Source organism: Chaetodon trifascialis, chromosome 6, assembly GCF_039877785.1.
Source record: "Chaetodon trifascialis isolate fChaTrf1 chromosome 6, fChaTrf1.hap1, whole genome shotgun sequence".
Lineage (NCBI taxonomy): Eukaryota > Metazoa > Chordata > Actinopteri > Chaetodontiformes > Chaetodontidae > Chaetodon > Chaetodon trifascialis.
The window spans coordinates 8,480,058-8,500,792 of record NC_092061.1 but is presented as its reverse complement, the minus strand read 5'-3'; the positions used below and the strand labels follow the sequence as shown (position 1 = coordinate 8,500,792).

Sequence of the window (20,735 nt, the reverse complement as noted above, 5' to 3'; positions counted from 1 at the left end):
TTTACTGTACAGTATGAGCCACCCCCCCTCTCTCTCTGTGTGGTCGAACATATAGAACTCTGGACCAGATGGTAGGCTGGGTCTCCATCCTTGGATGTGCAGCTATAGGATGGCACTGCCCATTGAATCCTCATAATTACAGCCATAATTACATTTCCTGTGTTTCACTGGAAGGTCCACATTACCGTCAACTCAAGGCCATCAGACACCACACATGCAATTAATCCATGTCTTGACGTTTGAGTACTTAATAACTCAAACCCCCTTCTTAACATTTAAAAAGCATTGACCACTCTGTATGTGCTTGTTCAGTAAAGCTTAGGCGGTGTGAAATATTCAAAATCAAAACACCACTGCTGCATCTTTCCATCACATTCATCCAAAATCCAGTCTGACATGCGTGGTAGTCTCGACCATGAAATTCCAACTGAAGGCAAGAATGTTTTAACAACGCTTGGCCAGACAACTCAAATTTGCAAAGATGGAGCCAGCGGCAGCGGTTAGACCGTCGCAAAGCACACACTTACATAAACATCATCAGTGTCTCCACTTTTACTCAAAAAAAAAGCAACAACACAACAATGTGAGAAGATCCTGTTACAAGTTAAAGAACTGCATTATAAATTTTAACTAAGTCAAAGTATAAAAGCAGAAAAATGTACTTAAAGTATCAAAAGTTCAAGTATTTGCTTTGCAGAATTAAGACATTTTATATCATATTATTTGATTATTATTATTATTATAGTTGGAGTAGTTGAATAAATGTAATGGCAGATAAAGTACAATTTGTCCCCCTGAAATGCAGTGTAGAAGTACAAAGTGGAATAAAATGGAAATGCTTAAGTAAAGTATCTTAAAATTGGACTTAAGTACTTCAATAACAATATGAACTAAATGGATCATAAAACCATTTTCTCAACATGTTGTCAGTTTGGATTCAGAGACTGAAATAAATGAAATCTTTGGTTTTACTTTTTCTTTCCTAAGAACGCCCACTTTAAGCTCAGAACGAGTAGAAATAAATACTTACAGCGTGTGTTATCCCGGGCTTTCCTTCTGAGCAGCGCAGCGCGGTGCAGAGGACACAGAGGGGAATAAAGGGGAGACAAGCTGACGAGAAGAAAGTGAGAGTGCAGGAGGCTTTCCAAGCATTCGCCCGTCCTGCTCAGTTAGACTGAGTGTTTTTACACTGTGCTCTAAAAAGTCCGCTCCCTGCAGGATGATGATCCATCCCTCCACTTTCAGCTTCTCCTCCCTCTTTCTCAACCTCCCAGCCTTCACCCTCCTGCACATATGGGACATCCATCTGGGATTCAAGTTTTTTTGTTTTTTTTAACTGCACATTTTTAACTATCACAGAGGGAACGGCCATGTAGAAGAGAGTCTGTACATAATGATGTTTTCTCAAACACGGAGCACTGCTAAACTGTCTCCAGAGAGCGTCTTCATTCTGGATGGAAGTGTCATTTACTGCAATGTGCGATCATTTGTTCAAAGTTGGACTCATTAAAAACTTTCTGCTTTCAAACTGACTGCAAATACATTGCAGTTGATACATCAGTCCCATGTTTCAGGGAAATGGGTATTTCTGTACTTGGCGGGGCGAGTCCCAAGACTCCTCTGCCTCCCACTGAGTCCTCTCTAATTAAGTCCCCGTTGATTACAGCCTGTCTGTGCAGGGCATACAAGACCAGTGCGGAGAGAAAGCACCCCTTTCATCCTGAAACACATGTACAGAGCGAACATATAAACTTCATGGTCTCTCTGGGCACTTATCTCTGGATATGTCTCTAAATATGCAGGGCATCTATTTAAGGCTGCTCATGCCTCCTTTCTTATTTCATTCAGTTGGTTTGACAGCCGGTGTGAGATGTTCATATTATAGCTGCTCAGTCTGAGAGCTGAAGCACGAACAAGGCAGCAATTTCTGCAGGTCCACGATGCAATCAAGAACAACAGACAGGGATTCTGCATATTATTGCAATCAATCCACCACTTCTATCTAACTACCACTACAGCACACCAAATGAGTCTGCGTCTTAAAATAGTTCAGGGTTTCTAATTCGTGCTGTAACTGAGACGTGTCATCAAGTGTTCCAAAGTGGTGAAATACAACCCTGATTCCAAGAAAGCTGGGCTGTAGCGTAAAATGTGTTTACTGACAAGTTTTACAAAGTGCTCCTGAGCCCATGCAGTAACATCCTTTATACAATCATGTGTTCACAAAGCAGTGAACCTCGCTTGTGAACGACTGAGCCTTTCCACGATGCCCTTTTCATACCCAGTCACGACACCATCACCTGTAACCAATCAACCTGATTACCTGTGGAACGATCCAAACAGGTGCTTTTGGACTCCCCCAGTCTTTTGTTGCTCCTGACCCAACTTGTGTGAAACATGTTGCTGCCATCAAATCCAGGATAAGCAGATATTTGTGCTTTTTTTCCATTTTTAATAGAGTATATGTCAAAAAGGATCAGCAGATTATCAGCAGATTATTTATGTTTTACACAGCGTCCTTACTTTTTTTGGAATCAGGGTTGTAAAATAGTTCTGGCTTTCTAATTCAAGCCCAGCAGAGACTTGTCATCATGTACTGAAATAGCATTTGGTTATTTTTGGTGGCTCAAATACAATAGACTAAATGCAATTATCAACAATGGCAAAACAATACTACTACTCGTGTAAGTGTACTGCAAAATACAGGAAACAGTTCAACTTAATGCTAGCTTAAATTCACATAACTGTGCTCTTTATTCACCGATTATCTGCCTTTGGATGCTGCAGTCGGGGTTGGTGCATGGCTATATTTAAAACAAAGAATATGAACATACTTGATTTTATTTTATTCTTCTATTTAATTTTGAATTTGACCTTTAAAATGACAAAGCTGGCAATATATTTTTCTTACTGTTAACAAATCCTCATGAAAACACCAAAAAACAAACATGAAGTCCGCTAACAAGTATCCAGAGCCTGATGTCTTCCTAAAATAATATTACAAAACAAATGAGCCAAACTGTTGCATAAAAACTAGTTAACAGTAATGAGAACATGCAAAAATTGCCAATTCAAAACTCCACAACGAGCCCATTTTAAAAATTCTTTATTAATTTTTCTTATAATCAATGTTTGATACTTGAAGCAAGAATAATGAACAAAAATGCTGAGCAGACCTCCACGAGGCTTCATCCTGGTTCGTCTTCGTCTGATTTTCTTCCTTGGTATTCATACGACCTCCAACGTAACAGAGGCTCTGCTTTTCTCAAGATGCATTATGGCAAGGTGCAGGGAACACAGACAGGGGGAAACATTTAAAACCCACCTCCCACACAAAGACCCTCTTCAGCACAACCACAGAACAAAAAAAAAGAAATAAAAAAAAAATGACAGAGAACATGGTCATGTTATTTACACAGCGCTCACTCATTTTTCTAGACCTTAATTACAAACATACATCTATCTTTCAACTGCACATTTCTCCAACCTACAGTGTCCCTTTGGATCGCTATTCTCTACTACTCCTCAAAACCCAACAGTGCTACGAGGAATCTACAGAGTGCCAGCCTGATATACACGACGGGGCAGTCGTATTGGTCAGACCCACGTTGCTGTAGCACTCTGTCGATCTCCTCTCACTAATATTCTACGACGCGCTGCTCAAATTGCATCTTGAAGCCACGACGACTGAAAAGGCTGCGCGTTCGGCTGACAGCTTCTCGGTTTGACATCATTTTCGAAGATGTTTTGAATACCCGTACCGAGGTGGAAAGTGTTAAAATGTCAGGGGCGCAATGCTTTCCACAAGCCCCCCCATCCACCCACCCCCGAGCAGTGATGCTGCCTGGTGTACTGTGGCGTGGACTGGCAGGGCTTCATGGTGTCATCCAGGGGCTGACATACAGTACTTTAGGAACAGCGTCCATTGAACATAGCCTTTGCACTAAGTGTAGCACCTCAAAGTGGTTTTAAATCCGGGCAACTATCAACTCTTCCATTTACTACATAAATCTACTTTCACAACAGTCCCCTACAAACACTTCCATGGTCACCTCTATGGCACTTTCAGGTCTTTACAGTGGTAACAAATATTGAAGGCAAACAACAGACTGAACCATTACCCGTCTCAGCTTCCCACTGGGAAACAAACCTCAAACATCAGGAAGAGCTTTTGTCATAGCCGTCCAATCAAAACAGCTCAGATTGGACAATTTGATGATTCCTTGATTTGGTATACTGAAGAGGGGCAACTGAGAAATAAGCTTTAAAAAACAACAAGTGGATGTGCTAAGAGGGATATAAGCACAGCTGGAACAAGACACAGGCTAAAATTAACAGTAAAGCAATAACCCAACTAATCAATCCAAGTTAGAGGCAAGTGTTGGACGTTCTACTGTGAGTCCATTTCTTAAATCCCCCTCCCCAAGAAGAAACAAAGCAGGAACATCCATAGTGACAGATACCCAAAAGACCAAAGACATGAGGCACATATTCACACACTATCTAGGCCTTTGAGGTCCATCATGACCAGTTTCTGTAGCAGTCTCCAGTTTGATCACCCGATGGTTTACAATAGTCAAGTCCATGTGTGATTACTTGGTGTCATTTTGTTTCTATTCCTGTCTTGTTGGAGCACAAAACAGATCTGAAAGGGGCGCACTTCGCACACGGACGCTGACAAAAAATAATCCCACTGCACTTGACTGCTCCTGTGTTGAGCAGAACCCGTGGATACCCTAACACTGAGGTCGGTGACTGAAGCTCTCACACAAACAAAGCAGGGCTGAGGTTGAAAATCCACAAAGTTGGTCTTTTCACGGGCAGCACATAAATGTCACAACAACAACCAACCAGTGTAACCGAGTCACTACAGTAGAGTGTTTACAGAAAGAGGAATTTTCTAGAAGTGTTTTTCCCCTGCATCAAGAACTGCCGATGAGATCCGTGGAATGTGTTTGTCATGTTTCTCAAATAAGCACACGGTGCATGTTAATGAAGCAAGATAGAAAGGAATGCATGTTTACGTGGACTATCGTCCACAGTCAGAATGACAGGAAGGAGCAGAAATGGCAGAAAGCAGGTGTTAATTAGTGCAGCTTCAACAGACAGCAGACTGGTCATGTTCATCTGTGGGCTTGGTGTAGACTGTGGCAGCGAGATGTGTTCACTCAGAATTTATTTCCTCCTAATTACGGAGTTTGAGACGTCAATCTTCCTCGCGTGACTATCCGATTTATTTAAATTATTTCATTTTCCTGGTAAGTTATTGGTGAAACTCTCCTCCTGCTGATGTAACCAGTCTACTGCACTGAGCTTCCCTGTTTGCGTTCTGAATCGTCCCCACAAAGAGAGAGAAATACTGTTAAGGAGGTGTAAACAAAATTTGGCAATATTATAATTTCAGGGTAAGGTAACATGAAACACTGATACCAACTTAAAAAAATATTTGGATATTCAAATGGGGATCAACGACATTGGAATTTTCTTGGTCATATTTCTAAAATGCAAAAGAATATGTAAGACCTTTTTTATGCAAGTAGACAACATAAAAAAATGACTGCCACACAAGAAAAGGAACAGAGTCCCTTGTCACCAAAAAGCAAGTCGAGTATTTTCTGCTAAATTTGCCACACGTCCTTATTCCACCTGTGTTAAAGTGAGGGTCGGGGGCAGGCTAAGAAAAGTTCATCTGGAATGTTGCTAGGGATCGTTGCTAGGCAGGCCTCAGACGAAACACTGTCATCGAAATCGGCAGTGACTGGTCCCGCCCTCCCCCCAGCCAATGGAACGTCCTGAATTGTAGCGGGTTGGGTAAAGGGTCCCTAAATGGCAATTTTGGACATCTGCTCTTCAAGTTTGATGATTCGCTTCTCCTGACTGCTGACCAGGTCCTTGAGGGATTTGATTTCTTTCAAGATCTCCTCCAGCTTGGCTTCAGATTTCTGTGGGAGACAGGAGAGACAGAAACAGTGAGACTCTTTGTACCCATTTCTGTCACAATATGGCTACAACCACCCTGCTGTGACACAAACATAGCTACAGTCCCATTTGAACCCATGTCAAACCTAAGCTATGCCACAATAGCGCACGGGACACTTTCTGTCTCAAAGCTGCGACCTACAGTCCTGGACTGTGCATGCCAGCTGGCAGGGTCTGGTACTCTGGGGGTTAACATGTTTCACCAGCACTAGAGCCCAGTGGGCTGTGATTACAGAGCAGAACTGCAGAGACACACATGGGCTGGGTCGCAAGCGGGTGGCTGTGTTGTGGGTGAGGTGCGGCAGGACGCCCAGCAGCAGGCGCCCAGAGCAGCAGCAGACCCCTCAGTTTGTGGGTCAGACAGTGACTTGAACAACCTCAATAAAGCACCTCATGAAGACAGACGGCACTCTGCCCTGTGTCAAGACCATACAGCTTGTCTGTTTGACAAAGGGCCAGCAGTGAGGGGCATTAATGACGAGCTGGAGGTGGGTCAGGAGGACAGACTCTGATGTCTGGTGATGATGTGATGAGCGCTAATGCTGGGAAATATTCAGTTTATTACAAAGCAAATACTCACAATTGATGGAGTTGGGGAGGCAGACTTGTTGGCAGGGCTTGAGTTCTCTGAGTTCTTGGTCACCTTGGAGTCCAAAATGTTCTTTTTGACCACCTTGAATTCGCGATTCTTGCCCGGGACGTAGCCGTTCTTGAGGGAGATGAGGATGGGGTCTCCATTCTTGCCTTCAAACCACTCCTCAGCCTCCAGGGCAGGGTCGGGTCCGGCGGTGTCTGGGTACAAGTCGTCCTGGAACAGGTCCGACTGAAGGGGAAGGGCAGAGCGACAGGCTGTGAGAAAAACTCATTAAAACACATCACCAGGCCTCATCAGGCTGCCCGGAATTCAACAAGCAGGTCGAGTACCACAGTGGAAAGTGGCCACTTAGGACGAAGACTCACCTTTCTAGGTACAGTCATCACGATAGGCTCACACTTCCTTTCGTGCAGTTTATAGAACCTGGCAACATACAAATTCAAGCCAATTACCCACAATTCAATGCATTATTAAACACAGACAGTAGACATTAGGCTGAGAGAGGTTACTGATTATGTCATGGTTACATTCTGCCTCCTAGTGGTGACACGTGGAATTCCACCTTAGATCTGGTTGACTACAATCAAAACAGAGTCTGCGAGATGAGGAATCGCCATCCGTCTTAGCTTACCTTGCAATTTCGCACTTATTGACATCGAGGCCCCTCTTGGACATGTAGCCCATTCCCCTCTGGGGCTCCTTGGAGGCGAAGGTGTTGAGGAAGTGAACATATGGAGCCTCATCCGTGATTTCAAAGTAACGGATGCTGCTGTCTCCCTGTCAAGAAACGAGAAGACGCCTTTTATTTCTGCATTCAGCCATGTGGACATCAAGGGTAGACTTCCACCTCTGTGCAGCTCTTATAATGCTTAATTTGACAATTGAGTGTTTAAAAGGGAACTTACCTTCCCACAGAGGTAAACAACATTGGTATCTGGGTCATAGAAGGGCAAGAGCACACCGTTGCTGGTGTCCATCTCATGAACAGTTATGGGCTCCTCCATGTTTTGCTGGAAATAAGAAAGCATGTCGATAAATCAAAGTTCAGTTGGAGAAAGTGTGAATACAGATATTTACTGCTGAGTAAAATGTGCTTTTTAGCCAATCTGGTTGTACTTTTAAGTGAATAATGTAGCATGTTCCAAAGTCATAAAGTGGTGAATATGGTGATTATTCATATTGAGCATGTGTTTGCTCTCTGAACAATAGAAAAGCTGTGGTAGAAATGAAGTACTACAATTTCTTTTGGTGACTCTAAGACTAACGTTTCACGTAAACTGCAACAGAGTGAAGCAGTGAGCATACAGAAGCAGCTTACCGTGTTCCAGAGGGCTAACTGTCTCTCACTCATGCGACTGAAGCCTGTGGTGAGGAGGTTGCCATCAGAAAGGAAAATGGCCCTCATGGGTCGAGCACCCTCGTGCGCCTTCTCCTTCTCCTGTGAGGAAGAGTTTACAGGTCAACAATGTTAAGGGACGAGGTTGCTGAACGCAGGCCTTCCAGCTGAAGCAATCTTAATGAAGCAACCCAACAGAGAGACTGAAATAAAAATGAGAAAATGCCCCAACAAATACATCTTTGAAAACTGCTTACAGCAATAATCGTCTCCTTGCGGGGGTCAATGACACGGAGAGCCTTGTCCTTGCAGGAGGTGCAGATAAGGCTACCGTTGCGGTTCCAGCACACGCTGTATATGACATCAGGATGCATGTCGTCCAGGTTGATCAGAACCTCACCTGTGCCCACGTTCCAGATTTTGATCTGGTTGTCACAACCTGACAACAGAGTAAGTAAGGTGAGGTGAGCAGGACAGCAATGCACTGTGCAGCCATGTCGCAGCCACGTCACACACAGTATTTTGTCTCAGCTGCCAACACAGAGATATGCTTAGAGCCTGAAGATTTGTGTTCAAAATGAATTTCAGCAAGTTTCGAAGGTTAACTCTGAGGACGGCTGGATTTCAGCAGCGTTGATTCGAAGACTTAAGGACACAAAGAGAGAGCTCTTACCTGCACTAAGAAGGACATTGCGTGCCGTTGGGTGCCAAGTGATGATGCCAACACGCTTTGAGTGGCCCTCCAGTACCACCACTGGCTCAGACATGGAAGTGACGAGGCCATTCTCAGGAATCTGCCACACCTGTGGAGGACATGAACAGGAAGTCAGGACAGTGAAGCCTGCTGGAGGGACACTCATTTTCACCCTTGCATTTGTCAAACATAGAAGTTGTCAAAGATTTTAATGCAAATCAGTCAACCCCAACCTACCAACTGTATTGCTGCACAATGACAACAATAAATGGTAGCTACCAAAAGGAACCTGAGGGGGGCAGCAGCGGGCAAGAGTTCAGTTGCTCACATCAGCGGATGATTTAGTGGCAGATGGGATAAACAGTCAAATTTAGCTAAATACAGTGAACCAATCAGCGTGTGTGTGTGTGCTGCACCTTCTCGAACAGCTGCTCTACAACAGGATTTTGTTTTCTGTAAAATGCTTCCAGCTTGTTTCAAACCAATCTGCCACTACCTTACAGCTATTTTTCTCCACATGTTGGAAGGGTAGCAGGGCTCTATCCTAAAGATGCAGTAATTGTGGAAGTCCAACAAATCAGTGCCTCAGTTGTTGATGTCTTTCATTGTGTGTTTTTTCTGAAGTCACTTGTGTTAAAGGGCATTCTCTTGATATCCACATCATGGTGCACATCTCTTCCAATCTGTTGTACACGCCAGTTATACGCCCACTCCCACCTAATTTAAACATTACAAGAGCCTATTTAGGCTGCAAACTTTCCTTTCAAAAGGTCAAATGCTATGAAGAGAGGAACCATTGACAGCTCTCACTCCATGGCTTATACCTCTGCAAACATGAAATAAATATGGCAGTGATTCAGAGTGGGTTTAACAGGAAGTCAGGACTTTCAGGTGAGGAAGTGGCAGCAGCAAACGTAAACAGCTGCACACTAATCTCAGCCTTTCACGGCCCAAATAAGGACATATGGAGGAAAGCACAACTACAGTCTCAAAAAAGTCGGTGACCTCAGCTCAATAAACAGCTAAATCATTCCCCAGCTCTGATTCCTACAACACATATTTGAGCCTAATCTAATCCAGAGGGTGAGGCCTGCACCCATCCCTGCGTTACAACAGCCTGGCCTTTCGCAATAAAAGCATGTAGTCTCTTGTCATTTATTGGCTCAAGAATGTGTGCCGTTTTTTCCCCCAATAAAAAAAAAAGTCTGAGTTCAGGTGTAAAGGATGACGCCAACTTTACCATCACTGTGCAGTCCTCAGAGCCGCTGGCGATGACCTGATCATTGTGGGGGCACCAGTCGATGTCTAACACCGGGCCTGTGTGACCACACACTGTAGGGTAGGATTTGTCAATGCGTCCCGTCTGTAAAGACAAAGATAAACAACAGAGCAAGTAATGAGATTAGTCTTAGTTTGGTCCTGCTTAGAGGACATTGTCTATGCTGGAGGAGTGAGGATGATTTGAAACAGGACAATTACAGTATAATCCTAAATCCCACCTGCACAACACACACACACACATTAAGAAAAGGCACTGTGAGTGATGCTGTCTGAGCAGAGAGTCAGAACCGAGGGTGACACAACAGAATTCACTGCACATCCAACAAAACACATAAAAAAAAATGTTGTACAGCTGCTTTATTGAATCTGACACACAAAATACTTTTTCGTTTGAGGATTGGGAAGTCACTTTGACAAACTGTGCATATCTAAAGAAACCAGAACAAACCTCATGCACAAACTAAACATAGTTCAAAACATTAGAAGAAAGAGCATACACTGGATATTTGATTGTACAACAATATATAATATAAGTTAGGACAGAGCACTTACATAAGAGCAACTGCAACTTTTTACATTTTGAGTCCTCTTACATGGCTGATTAATAAATTATGAGCACGGAGAAGAAAAAAACCTGAGTGCCTAAAGCCAGAGAATCACCAGCCTTGGTTTCTCACTCCATCGCTCAGCCAGAAAAGAGCTAGGTTTTATTGGTGCCTCATAGGAGCAAACTGAGATTAGATTTACCCCCTATTGGACCACCCACAGTAATTAAGGAAAGTTATTAGTGGTGACGTCATTATACAGTCGACTCGTGCCAACAGATGCTTAGTTTTCCAAAGGATCTTCTTACTTCAAAATAGTAACCCTGAATCAAACACTAAACTGCGCCCTTTACATAACACACTTACACAACTAATGGACTGGATAGCTACAATTTCTGATGCACACAAACACACACAATTATACTGTGCATCCTTCCTCTATCCTCCTAAAATCAGCCGGATGGTGGATTTGACCTCCAAACGCTGTGAACCAGGGGACGCAGGTGCTCTCTCTGCATGCTGAGGTGACTTAACAAGTCCATGCAGTGGTGGATGGGTGTCTGAGACACACCCTTGTCTCGTGTTGACTCCAAGTACCACCGCAGGGCCGGAGAGATGATGTCACTTACTGTGGAAAGAGTCCTGCTGCTGCAGCCCTATTTAAAGAATGATGGCTTCCCTAATACAAAAAAGAAAAGAGTCACTGCCCACAGCTATTCTGCCATAATGGGAATAGCAACAATAATGGCTTGAGAAGAGCTACGAAAACTCAGAACTGTATACTCAGTAATGAGTAAGAGGTACAACCAAAACTAGATTGAAACCTTATGAGAGCATAATTGGAAACAATTACTAACGTTAATCCAAACAACAGAGTAGTTCTCATAAAATGTATGATGTGCTAAATAGCCAAACAGTACACTCAAAGGATTTATTATGACAGTTTACTCCAAACACATTTGGAGTTCACACAATCAAAGCAGCATTTTCTTGACCAAAAACCAGCACTGCGTTGGGACACCAGCTGTCACTGACTGACCAACACCCTGAATACACTGCTCCCTGCAACTGCATGTCATGTCATTGCTTTCATTTCTTTATTACTTTTTTGTTTTAGTCAGTTTCTTATTGTACTAAGTTACTGAGTCGTCCTCTTCCACTGCAGCTTAGAGCTCCTCCACCTGGTGTGGACATCAAAAACAGATCCCGAGAACCAGTGAGTTTACAACAATTTACTCAGACCAGCAGTTTAACAACAAGCTCAGTTTAAGTGCATTTGTGAAACAGTAGTGAGGTGAACTGGCAAGAGCTGTATGTTACTTTAGTCGGTGAGTCGTGGCTACCAAAGGGAGGGCTACTAGTGTGAGTAAAGTGACAGTCTCAAAGTTCCAAAGAGACCAAGCTCACCCTAAATTGTACATTATGGCTTTTGTAGCCAAATGATTACATGTGACTTAAAGCTTTCAAAAGGATGCAGCTGTCAGAGAGATAAATACAGAAAGCGCTAAATAATGGCCTTTCAGCCTCTTGGTGCATTTCACTGTCTGCAAAACACAATGTTCAGAATTTCAAAAGAGCAGCAAATGAACAAAGACGTTAATCCAGTTTCGCAGCAAACAGATCGTGTTCACATCAGCTGTTTAATTGGAGAAAGTTTGGACTAAACTGACCTGTTGTGTGCTTGTTGAACACACACTTCTGACAGGGTGGCTCTCATATTTTTTAATGTTGGTAAAAAAAAAACCCTGGGGCAAGCAGAGGATGGTGGTAAGAGCCTTGGAGGGATAGTCCAGTGCAGGATATGAGTGTCATGTTGCTCAGGCACCCCTGCTCTTAGACATTTCCCTGCCTCTGCTACAACAGATAATGCAGCCTAGCAGAGGGCACTTAAAACCTGCTGCTATTACAGAGCACAACACACACAGTGGTGTGTCTGATATTGCCAGGTAACACGATTCTCATCTCAAAAGGTCTGTTCATATTCAGTGAGACTTATCAGATACATAGGTATCCTGGGTCAGTACAGTCCTACAATGGCTAGACATCTAGACAAATCACAGTGAGTGACTGCGTCGGACAGAAATATTAGAGCTGCAACCACGCAGTCACCCCAGTGACGCAGAGTTGGGCTGTGAGACATACTCCGACTCCAAACGTAGTGATCAAAGTCCAGCGTATGTGAGAATGTACTCTGTACTGTGTGTGTACGTGTAATATGTGAAAATCACAAGAACTAGTCTAACCCTCACCCTGACTGCTGAACACACCCTGAAATCTACCCTGACACTGAGAGTAAAGAAAGCAGACTTTGACACTGCTGTCAATAGGATGCATGAGACGCCATCCGGTATCAGATAACCTCGCTGTTGAATATGAGACCAACCGGTTTGCAGCAGAGTCTACTGCAATATTACACTTTCATTTTGTTGATCACATAACACGAAATATTTGCATTAGCCATATCCGTGCATATTCACTTCATCTCACATAGTAGTGATGCGTGTTACAGCCGAGTCCACTGGACTTTTCCTGCACATGATTTCCTGAAGGCAGTAGGAACAGGATGTAAAGCAGGAAGGACACAGATGACCAGGTGTAGCAACAGGAACAGCATAAACAAGTCTGACGACAAACAAACTGCTCACAGAGATAAGACGAGTCATCGACTAAAAGTCATTTGAAACTGTACTTAATTGTCTTTAATAATGCTACTGTTCCTGCAGTAATTACTTAAAATGCTAATTATTATTGACTAGTACAAAACTCTGCAAGCCCACAAATGCCAAGCATGACTGAGTATCATGCCATGAAACCGTCAGTACTGTTTCAACATCAGCCGGCGCTGTAAAGCTTTGGCGGTGTGTACATCTATGGTATATAATCCAGATGGGTGGATGTTAAACTATGCACAAACACTTAATGAAACACTGTGGTTTTAATGTTCACTTGGCTGCAACTATGCTTTAAACTGACATTCATAAACCATAAGATCTGTTGCAATTACCCAGCAATGTTGTGTATAAGACAAAAAGGGAGTAGACGGGGTATGTTAACATATCATCAAGGTTTACTACAAATGTTGAGTAAAACTCATTTAGCCTCAGAAATTCATGACTGACTGTACACAAACCATGTGGTCTGTGAAATTTTATTGCTTATGACGGGTTTAAACGCAATTATGTAAACAGAACATATCTGATAAGCATACATTCATGTTTTAGGTCTGTCCCACAAAGACTGAGACCACCAATGGGAGCAATCAGGGTTTAGACCTCAACACTTAGACTGACACTTCCCAGCACATCCCACATGTCAACTCAACATGACCTCTTTCACTTTATTTTCAGTTTTCTACAATTTTCCATCAACACTCTTAAATCGGCAGCATAAGGTTAGAAAAAAAAAAAAAAAAAAAAACAATCTATACTTTAATGAGTTGCTACGCTTGACTTGCACCAATGAACTCTGACACCCCAGTAACACTTGAGCTAAGCTCTGCAGCTCGACCTCCTGATCAACCCGGGCAGGGCAGAGGAGACAGACGGTTCGGCCAGAGAGCCAGGCGTTCTTCACATTCCACACCTCGGCCCCGGGCAGCTCTGGTATGGGTATGACTAATGAGAGCAAGAGGGCCGATAGGGTGTCAAATATGGCACCCTTTGAGGTGTTAATGCTGTTTGTGTCTGATATACACGATTAGGAATTCCAGGGTCTGGAGCGTCAACACAAATGGTTCTTGCCTTGAGCCTAAATAAAATTGTTTGCGCTGCCAGTTAATAGTGGAAACAACAACCAAGGCGGCACACAAGAAATTTCATAACACAAGCCTCCCTGCAGTGGTATCACCCGAGTGCAGCAGTGCAGGTAAGTTAACCTGTAGCAACTTGCTGCATTCCCGCCTCTGTACCTCTGGAAAAAAGTGGAGCTTCAGGCAAATGTGCAAGTCTGTATTTGTCTTAACGCGAGACATTCTAGCTAAAAAATCTACCAGAAAATTGCATAACAACCACGAGCATTATGATGCGTCACTCAGGAGAGGCAGATAAAATGTGATAAATGTGTGGTGGCTTGGTCAAAAATAAGACCCTTAGATCATTGTAAGTGCTGGTGGGCAATTAGCTCAATGATTGCCTCAAACTTTACTTCAGTATAAACAGATTCATGTCCCAAAAACAACAAATCAGTTTGGAGCACTATAAGATGAATGAAATATATCTGATTTCGTTAGAACTAGTGTTGACAGGACTTGTTTAGACCCCTTTCACACCACGTCAAACATATGTTGGACAATACCCTGCTGTGCAAACAGATACTTCAGTTAGAGACACAAATTTAGCTTAACGCTACTGACGCCTACTCAGAAAAGAGAAAAGAGATACTGTAGGACAGCACAAGTGAGAGGTGTCAAAGCAAACTGAAACTTAATTCGATACCTATTCTATGTAAGACATCCATCCATCCATTGTCTTTACCCGACTATCCCTTTTTGGGGTTGCGGGGGGGCTGGAGCCTATCCCAGCTGTCAACGGGCGAGAGGCGGGGTACACCCTGAACCAGTCGCCAGCCGATCGCAAGGCAACATATACACACAGACTACCATTCATGCTCACACTCACACCTAAGGGCAATTTTAGAGTCACCAATTAACCTAATGAGCATGTTTTTGGTCTGTGGGAGGAAGCTGGAGTGCCTGGAGAGAACCCAAGCATGCACGGGATGAACATGCACACAGGAAGGCCCCACCCGACCCGGGGATCGAACCGGCGACCTTCTTGCTGTGAGGCACGCGCACTACCTGCTGTGCAACCGTGCCGCTCTATGTAAGACAGTTCTATGTAATTCATTGGTTTAGCAGTGATGCCAAAAAACCACCGCTGCAGACCCGAACTCTGAAAAGTGATGACCAGGGATGAACTTGTAACTGGAGTCTCATATCAGGAACTCATGACACACTCTGTTGAGTACATTCAACCTGCAATTCAGAGGTCTATTAGCATCAGATGGCCATAGATTCACCAACAAAAGAATATGACAGCAATCCTTGAAACTGCTAATGAGGGTGGAAAGACAAAGGAGGGCGACAAAACTCAATAAAACGCCGGAGGGCACTTGAAAGCATCCCACATTCATTTAGACAGTTTACACAAGCATTGTTTCTCCACCTACACCACATTTTAAAATATCTTAATAGTATTCAATGCATCCATCCATTGTCAAAAGTGACAACCATGACTGTCAACCAGACATCTGTGCGTTTTCTATCTGTAGCAAGTTCAACATAAAGGTATTTATCAGCGGATAGCTATTTGACAGCAAGCAGTTTACACCTGTGCAGAATCAGCTGCTGCTCGCTGCTCCTCTAATTACAGGGCAGGAAAACATACCTTGGTTACACATATTAAGAACAAAAGAAAACTGACAAATTGCAGCATAATATTGTCGACTACGACTACCAACCCAGCAAGCTAAAGCGAAGCCAGATAGCAGGTTAACACCAAGACATATCAAGATTTTATCGATTCTGATTCTCTTTCCTTTTATCAAAACCTAGTGCTAATTCTTGTATGATTTGACTAAACAGAAACCAGATTAAATCACAAGAAAATCACCTAATTTAATCTGTCATAAATATTCATTCTGCTGAGTGATTTTATTTGTTGAGTGTTGAAGATTGCTTCAGTTGTATAATCGGTCCTCAGGATTGCGATCTATCAACAACTCACACCTTGGCAGGCAGGTGAACAGTTTCATAGGACTGTCAGTAATGTCACGCTTTCACAACACTGCTTAAAAAAACAAAACATAGCCAAACAAAAAAAGGGGCTTGAACAGACTAAACCAACCAAGCCAGAAATCAACTCCAAGGCAACCAGCCCACAGGTATAGGAAGCACACAAGATTTTGTACAGAACAAGAAAAAAAAAAAAAAAAAAATCAAATGCACCAGTGTAAAGAAAAACACCCACACCAACAGCAAGGGACTAAACTGTGCAGCCGAATACCTAACATGTCCATAACCACACGACAGACTTTTGTATCCTCCGCGAGGAATGTCTGATGCCTAGAAAACAACCAGTTGCATGGCAACAACTAGGAGCGCAGAAACTGAGAGTGAATCACACAACGACGGATACAAAGCACGACACTGACACACAAAAAAATGGATGAACAACATTCCCTCAAGGCAAGAGAGGACATTCTTTTCATTCACACAAGAGGCCTGCACACTTCCTCTCCTTGCAGCTCAACATGTGATTCACACATGCACACCACTGAAGGGTCTGCATGCTGTCCAGTGCTGCTCGCAGCTCTATGGAAATTTCCACTTTTACCAGTCTCTGCGTCTGTATGATAGGGCAGGAACAATACAGTGCAGCACACTACAGACTGACTGGAAACCTGAGCTGTACGTAGCTAAAGAGACAAAGCAGACGTACCTATGCAGTGATGTCCTATAGATATTCTGTATATTTCTGGTGAATCTAGGTCACGGTATTAATTCCAGATACCATCTAAGACAAGTCCGCCGTTTCTGAAAACAGAATGGTTGCTCTACTGTAGGAAGTATTTGGGTCAGCTGAAATTTTGAACCACATGTATTATCAGTATCCATGTACTCCTGCAACACAAGACCACTGAACAAAAAAATGCATTTGCATAGCCTAAAGGCACGACTAGCTGACTGCTGATGGCTGATGAGAAGGGGTTATTATTTCCAGTAGGTCCATGGAAGTACCTTTAAGACATCTCAAATCAAAGGTGCCTAAAGAAAATCAGGAGGGCCATCTGTCATCTCTTAGCTGAGAGTTTATGAAGTAGATTGTATTCCTGTGAAGGATGCTCATTTGGACACAAAGTGTCTCCACATCTCCCCATTGTCTTCCTAGTGCAGGCTGTGACACAGTCCAGCAACTGTGACCAGAAAAAGTGGAGAAACACGCGACATGTGAATGAAGAATTGCGCTTTTGCAGCAGACTTCAAATGCATCAGGACATTGTACACAGCAGCTCTTATTAAAAAGCACCACAGCTTTGTTCTGAGGTTTGCAGCTAAAGAAAACAATCTGGTTTATTTAACAAAGCAATCAGGGCTCAGTTCATTATTTGGAATCTTTAAATAATATTCATTAATCCAGCCGTCATACTGATTATCGAGTTCTAATAATTCTTTTAATACGGCACTGTGGTGACTCTGTGACAGAGACAACATCTGACTTCAACCCAGTTCTCTCATCTTGGCCGCTCTTCATATTTCAGCCTATCCCAGAATTCACATGTGTACTGACACTGCATGAAGCAGCCAATGGCAGGGCAGGGAGGAAATGGTCTTGGAAGGCTGTCAGGCAGGGAGCAGTGAATGACCATATATGGTAAAATCTGCAGTCAGCAGGACTGAGCGGCAGAAGCGGCAAAGGCAGAGGCAACTAAGCAGTATAGAGGTCCTGGAACACAAACTGACCAAAGTATGGGGAAAGACCATGGATATTATGCACACCCAGTGTATTTTTGTGTGTAGAGACAGAGCGTAGCTTTAGTTAGCAGCCGAACGCCGAACTGGCGTATGTGAGACAGAACAGAAATAATGTGTCACTGTGCACACACCCAGGGATTTCTAACAGCAAAGGTTTAGCACTGGATGAATGGAGCATTGAGGGATTGAATCCAAATAAAACACACACTCCACATCTGATCATCCTTTCTGTACAGAGGCAGTGTTTGAAGCCCGAACATTGAACATGCCTTCTGGGTTAAGTAATTCACTACGTGGTGTTATGGCTGTAGTTTCAGTTGATCTTAAAAAGAAATGGACAAAAGAGGAAACCAAAAACGCTGACAACTGACTAACAAGCAGTCTGCATGGGGAAAAAAAAGGATGCTGATGGCTAAAACAAGATAGACAGCATCACATTTCGAACAATGACATGCTTGATTAAATCAAATAAGGCACTCCTGGTTAAGGATATAAATCACAACAACTGTAATGATTTAGTGAGACTTTGCTTCTCGTACGCTGAGCAGAGAGGAATTATCAGGAATGTTTCACCAAACACTTGATAGCTGCATTCACTCCCACAGCTTCCTTCATATGGAAATCAGGGAATAAATTAGCAGACATCCTGCTAAGAAAGAGAAAGGGGGAGACTGAAAGCATGAGGCAAGGGAATGACATGTTGAGCTGGACATCTGATGCCCTCTCTATAAATCCCTGTGCCCTGACAGGAGGAAGTAACAATACTCATGGCTGTGCTGAGTCACGGCAGCCTGCCGCAATAACCTCACCCACTGTGTCACACAAAGACATGGCTCCCTTGGTTGACTACTCAAAATGCGGCTCAGACCTCAGGTCAGGTCACAGATCCACGACATCAACCCCTGAACTCCAAGAGACACTTTTCTGTCCATTTCCAGACACATCAAATTATAACAAAGGGGAGATTACTCAGAGCATAAGCAGAGGGAGTACAGACTTTGAGTTATTCATTCTCTTACTGTTTTTGCATAAATATGGTGCACGGTTGCATATGGCTTAACTGTGAAGGGGGAAGGAGCATCATCACACTTCTGCCTCCCCCCCAGTCGAAGTGTGGTAATGACAAAGGGCTGCGCTGGGAGTAAGCGTAGGACAAAGGCCCTGAGCAGCTGGCTGCCCACAGAGACTGGGAGCAACACAGCATAGGCAGATGGGTGAGCCGGACAGATGCACCCTCACATTAGGGACGGGAAGGGGTGGGAGGGTGGGGGAGTTGAGGGGATGTGTGGCTTTGAAACAAAAATGAAATGAGAGCCAGGTGATTCAAACTGCAAGTCCCCTTCAATCAGGCACAGAGCGGTGTCTGACAAAAGCTCATAAAGCAAAACTTTGTGCAGTCAGCACAATAACCAATGGAAAAACATACTGATTCACTTACAAATTAGCTGAACAATTTACTAATTAAGGCAACATCATGGTCCTTCTCAATTCAGTTCATTTGAAATGATCTCAAGTGCTGAGAACAACTCTGTATTACGGACGCACTGCAGTGCACTCTAGCCACACCGTTTGCAAGAACAGACTTGCCCCACTTTTGCCAGCTGACGCTATACTGAGATTTCCAGATGGACCTGCTTTGTGAGTAAAAATCATTTGAGAATACCATGCTGACAAATTCCAAAAATGGGTGAAGAAAAAACAAACAGATCAAAAAGGGAATGGCCATTAATTTAAGATCTGAAATGAATGTTGTTCCTATGTCCCATCAACACTTTTTCTTCGTATGCTAAGCTGCAAAACTGGTTTGGTGGCAATGCATACTGGTCACACTGTCCACAGTGTAACATACATACACAACATCATATAATTCTTAAATAACATGGCATTCCCCTTTTAGCCCCAGTCTCTCAATGCATGGTCTGTTGAAATGAGGAAAAGACTAAATGTGAAGTCTGTATCACGCCTGCCAGCTCATATGTGGGAAGATCTAAAAATCAAAAGGGCTTTTTTAATCTCTCACTTGAGGAAATGGCCAGAGGTTTGCTCTGCACATAAAGACCTCAGTCTCACAACTTTTTAGTGCTGCAGTGAAAGTAGATGTTGTTCAATAGACACACCATTACTGTACCGGGACATGGCATGCAGAGGGGAGCTCATTCAAACACAGACACAGGGAGGAGGGCACGAGGAGTGTGAAACCGGTCGAGCTCGCAGCCCACCTCCAGCACAAGGCCAGTACTGAATGAGGTGCTGAGATGTGTAAGCTGTGTGATGACAGGCCTGAGGATCCGGTCGCCTATGCCAGAGCTTTCTCAGATGACATGGCAGTGTACTGGTGTACACTAATTACAGGCCCAGGTTAGGTCTGTCAACAGTGTTGCAGTACTTATGTCACTCACAGTGTCAGAGCCTACCGCTTGGAGCTGCCAAACAGAAGACCAGCAGCCAACAATTCACCATTATCAACTATAATGGCACCCAGGGGCTCTCTGGGGTACATGCCAGAGCCCCCTGTTGGATGCAGTTTGACCTCTATTAATTAGCCCAATTATGACAGCAAGGTTAAAACAAAACAGAGGGATGTATTCACCCAGCTAACTTGTTTATAGCTAAACACTCTTCAAATGCCGTCTTGCCCAACCCAAAAGTAACTCCAGTTAGAGTGGAGCGATTCCTTATATGGAGGCGAGGATCAGGAGACTGTTCGCTCCAGGGCTTTGGAGTAGTTTCTGTTGTACACATGAGGGTGTGTTAAACAGCCGGCTGGTAAACATTAATCCCAATGTACACTGACAAGAAGAGTCAGCAGTCCAGCTTTAAATGGCAAAGTATCC

General features: G+C 43.5%; 1 protein-coding gene across 1 annotated transcript in view; it reads right to left on the bottom strand.

Moving 5' to 3' along the window:
• Positions 1-3,089: 3,089 nt before the first annotated feature.
• Positions 3,090-20,735, bottom strand: part of coro1ca (coronin, actin binding protein, 1Ca) — a 33,065-nt gene continuing 15,419 nt past the window's right edge. The window contains exons 3-11 of the mRNA XM_070964124.1: positions 9,845-9,967; positions 8,584-8,713; positions 8,168-8,349; positions 7,893-8,012; positions 7,480-7,584; positions 7,206-7,351; positions 6,940-6,997; positions 6,560-6,802; positions 3,090-5,942 (exon numbers count right to left, since the gene is read on the bottom strand). Of these exons, the coding sequence (XP_070820225.1) occupies positions 5,823-5,942; positions 6,560-6,802; positions 6,940-6,997; positions 7,206-7,351; positions 7,480-7,584; positions 7,893-8,012; positions 8,168-8,349; positions 8,584-8,713; positions 9,845-9,967 (1,227 nt within the window). The 3' untranslated portion in view covers positions 3,090-5,822. The remainder of the gene's footprint in view (positions 5,943-6,559; positions 6,803-6,939; positions 6,998-7,205; positions 7,352-7,479; positions 7,585-7,892; positions 8,013-8,167; positions 8,350-8,583; positions 8,714-9,844; positions 9,968-20,735) is intronic.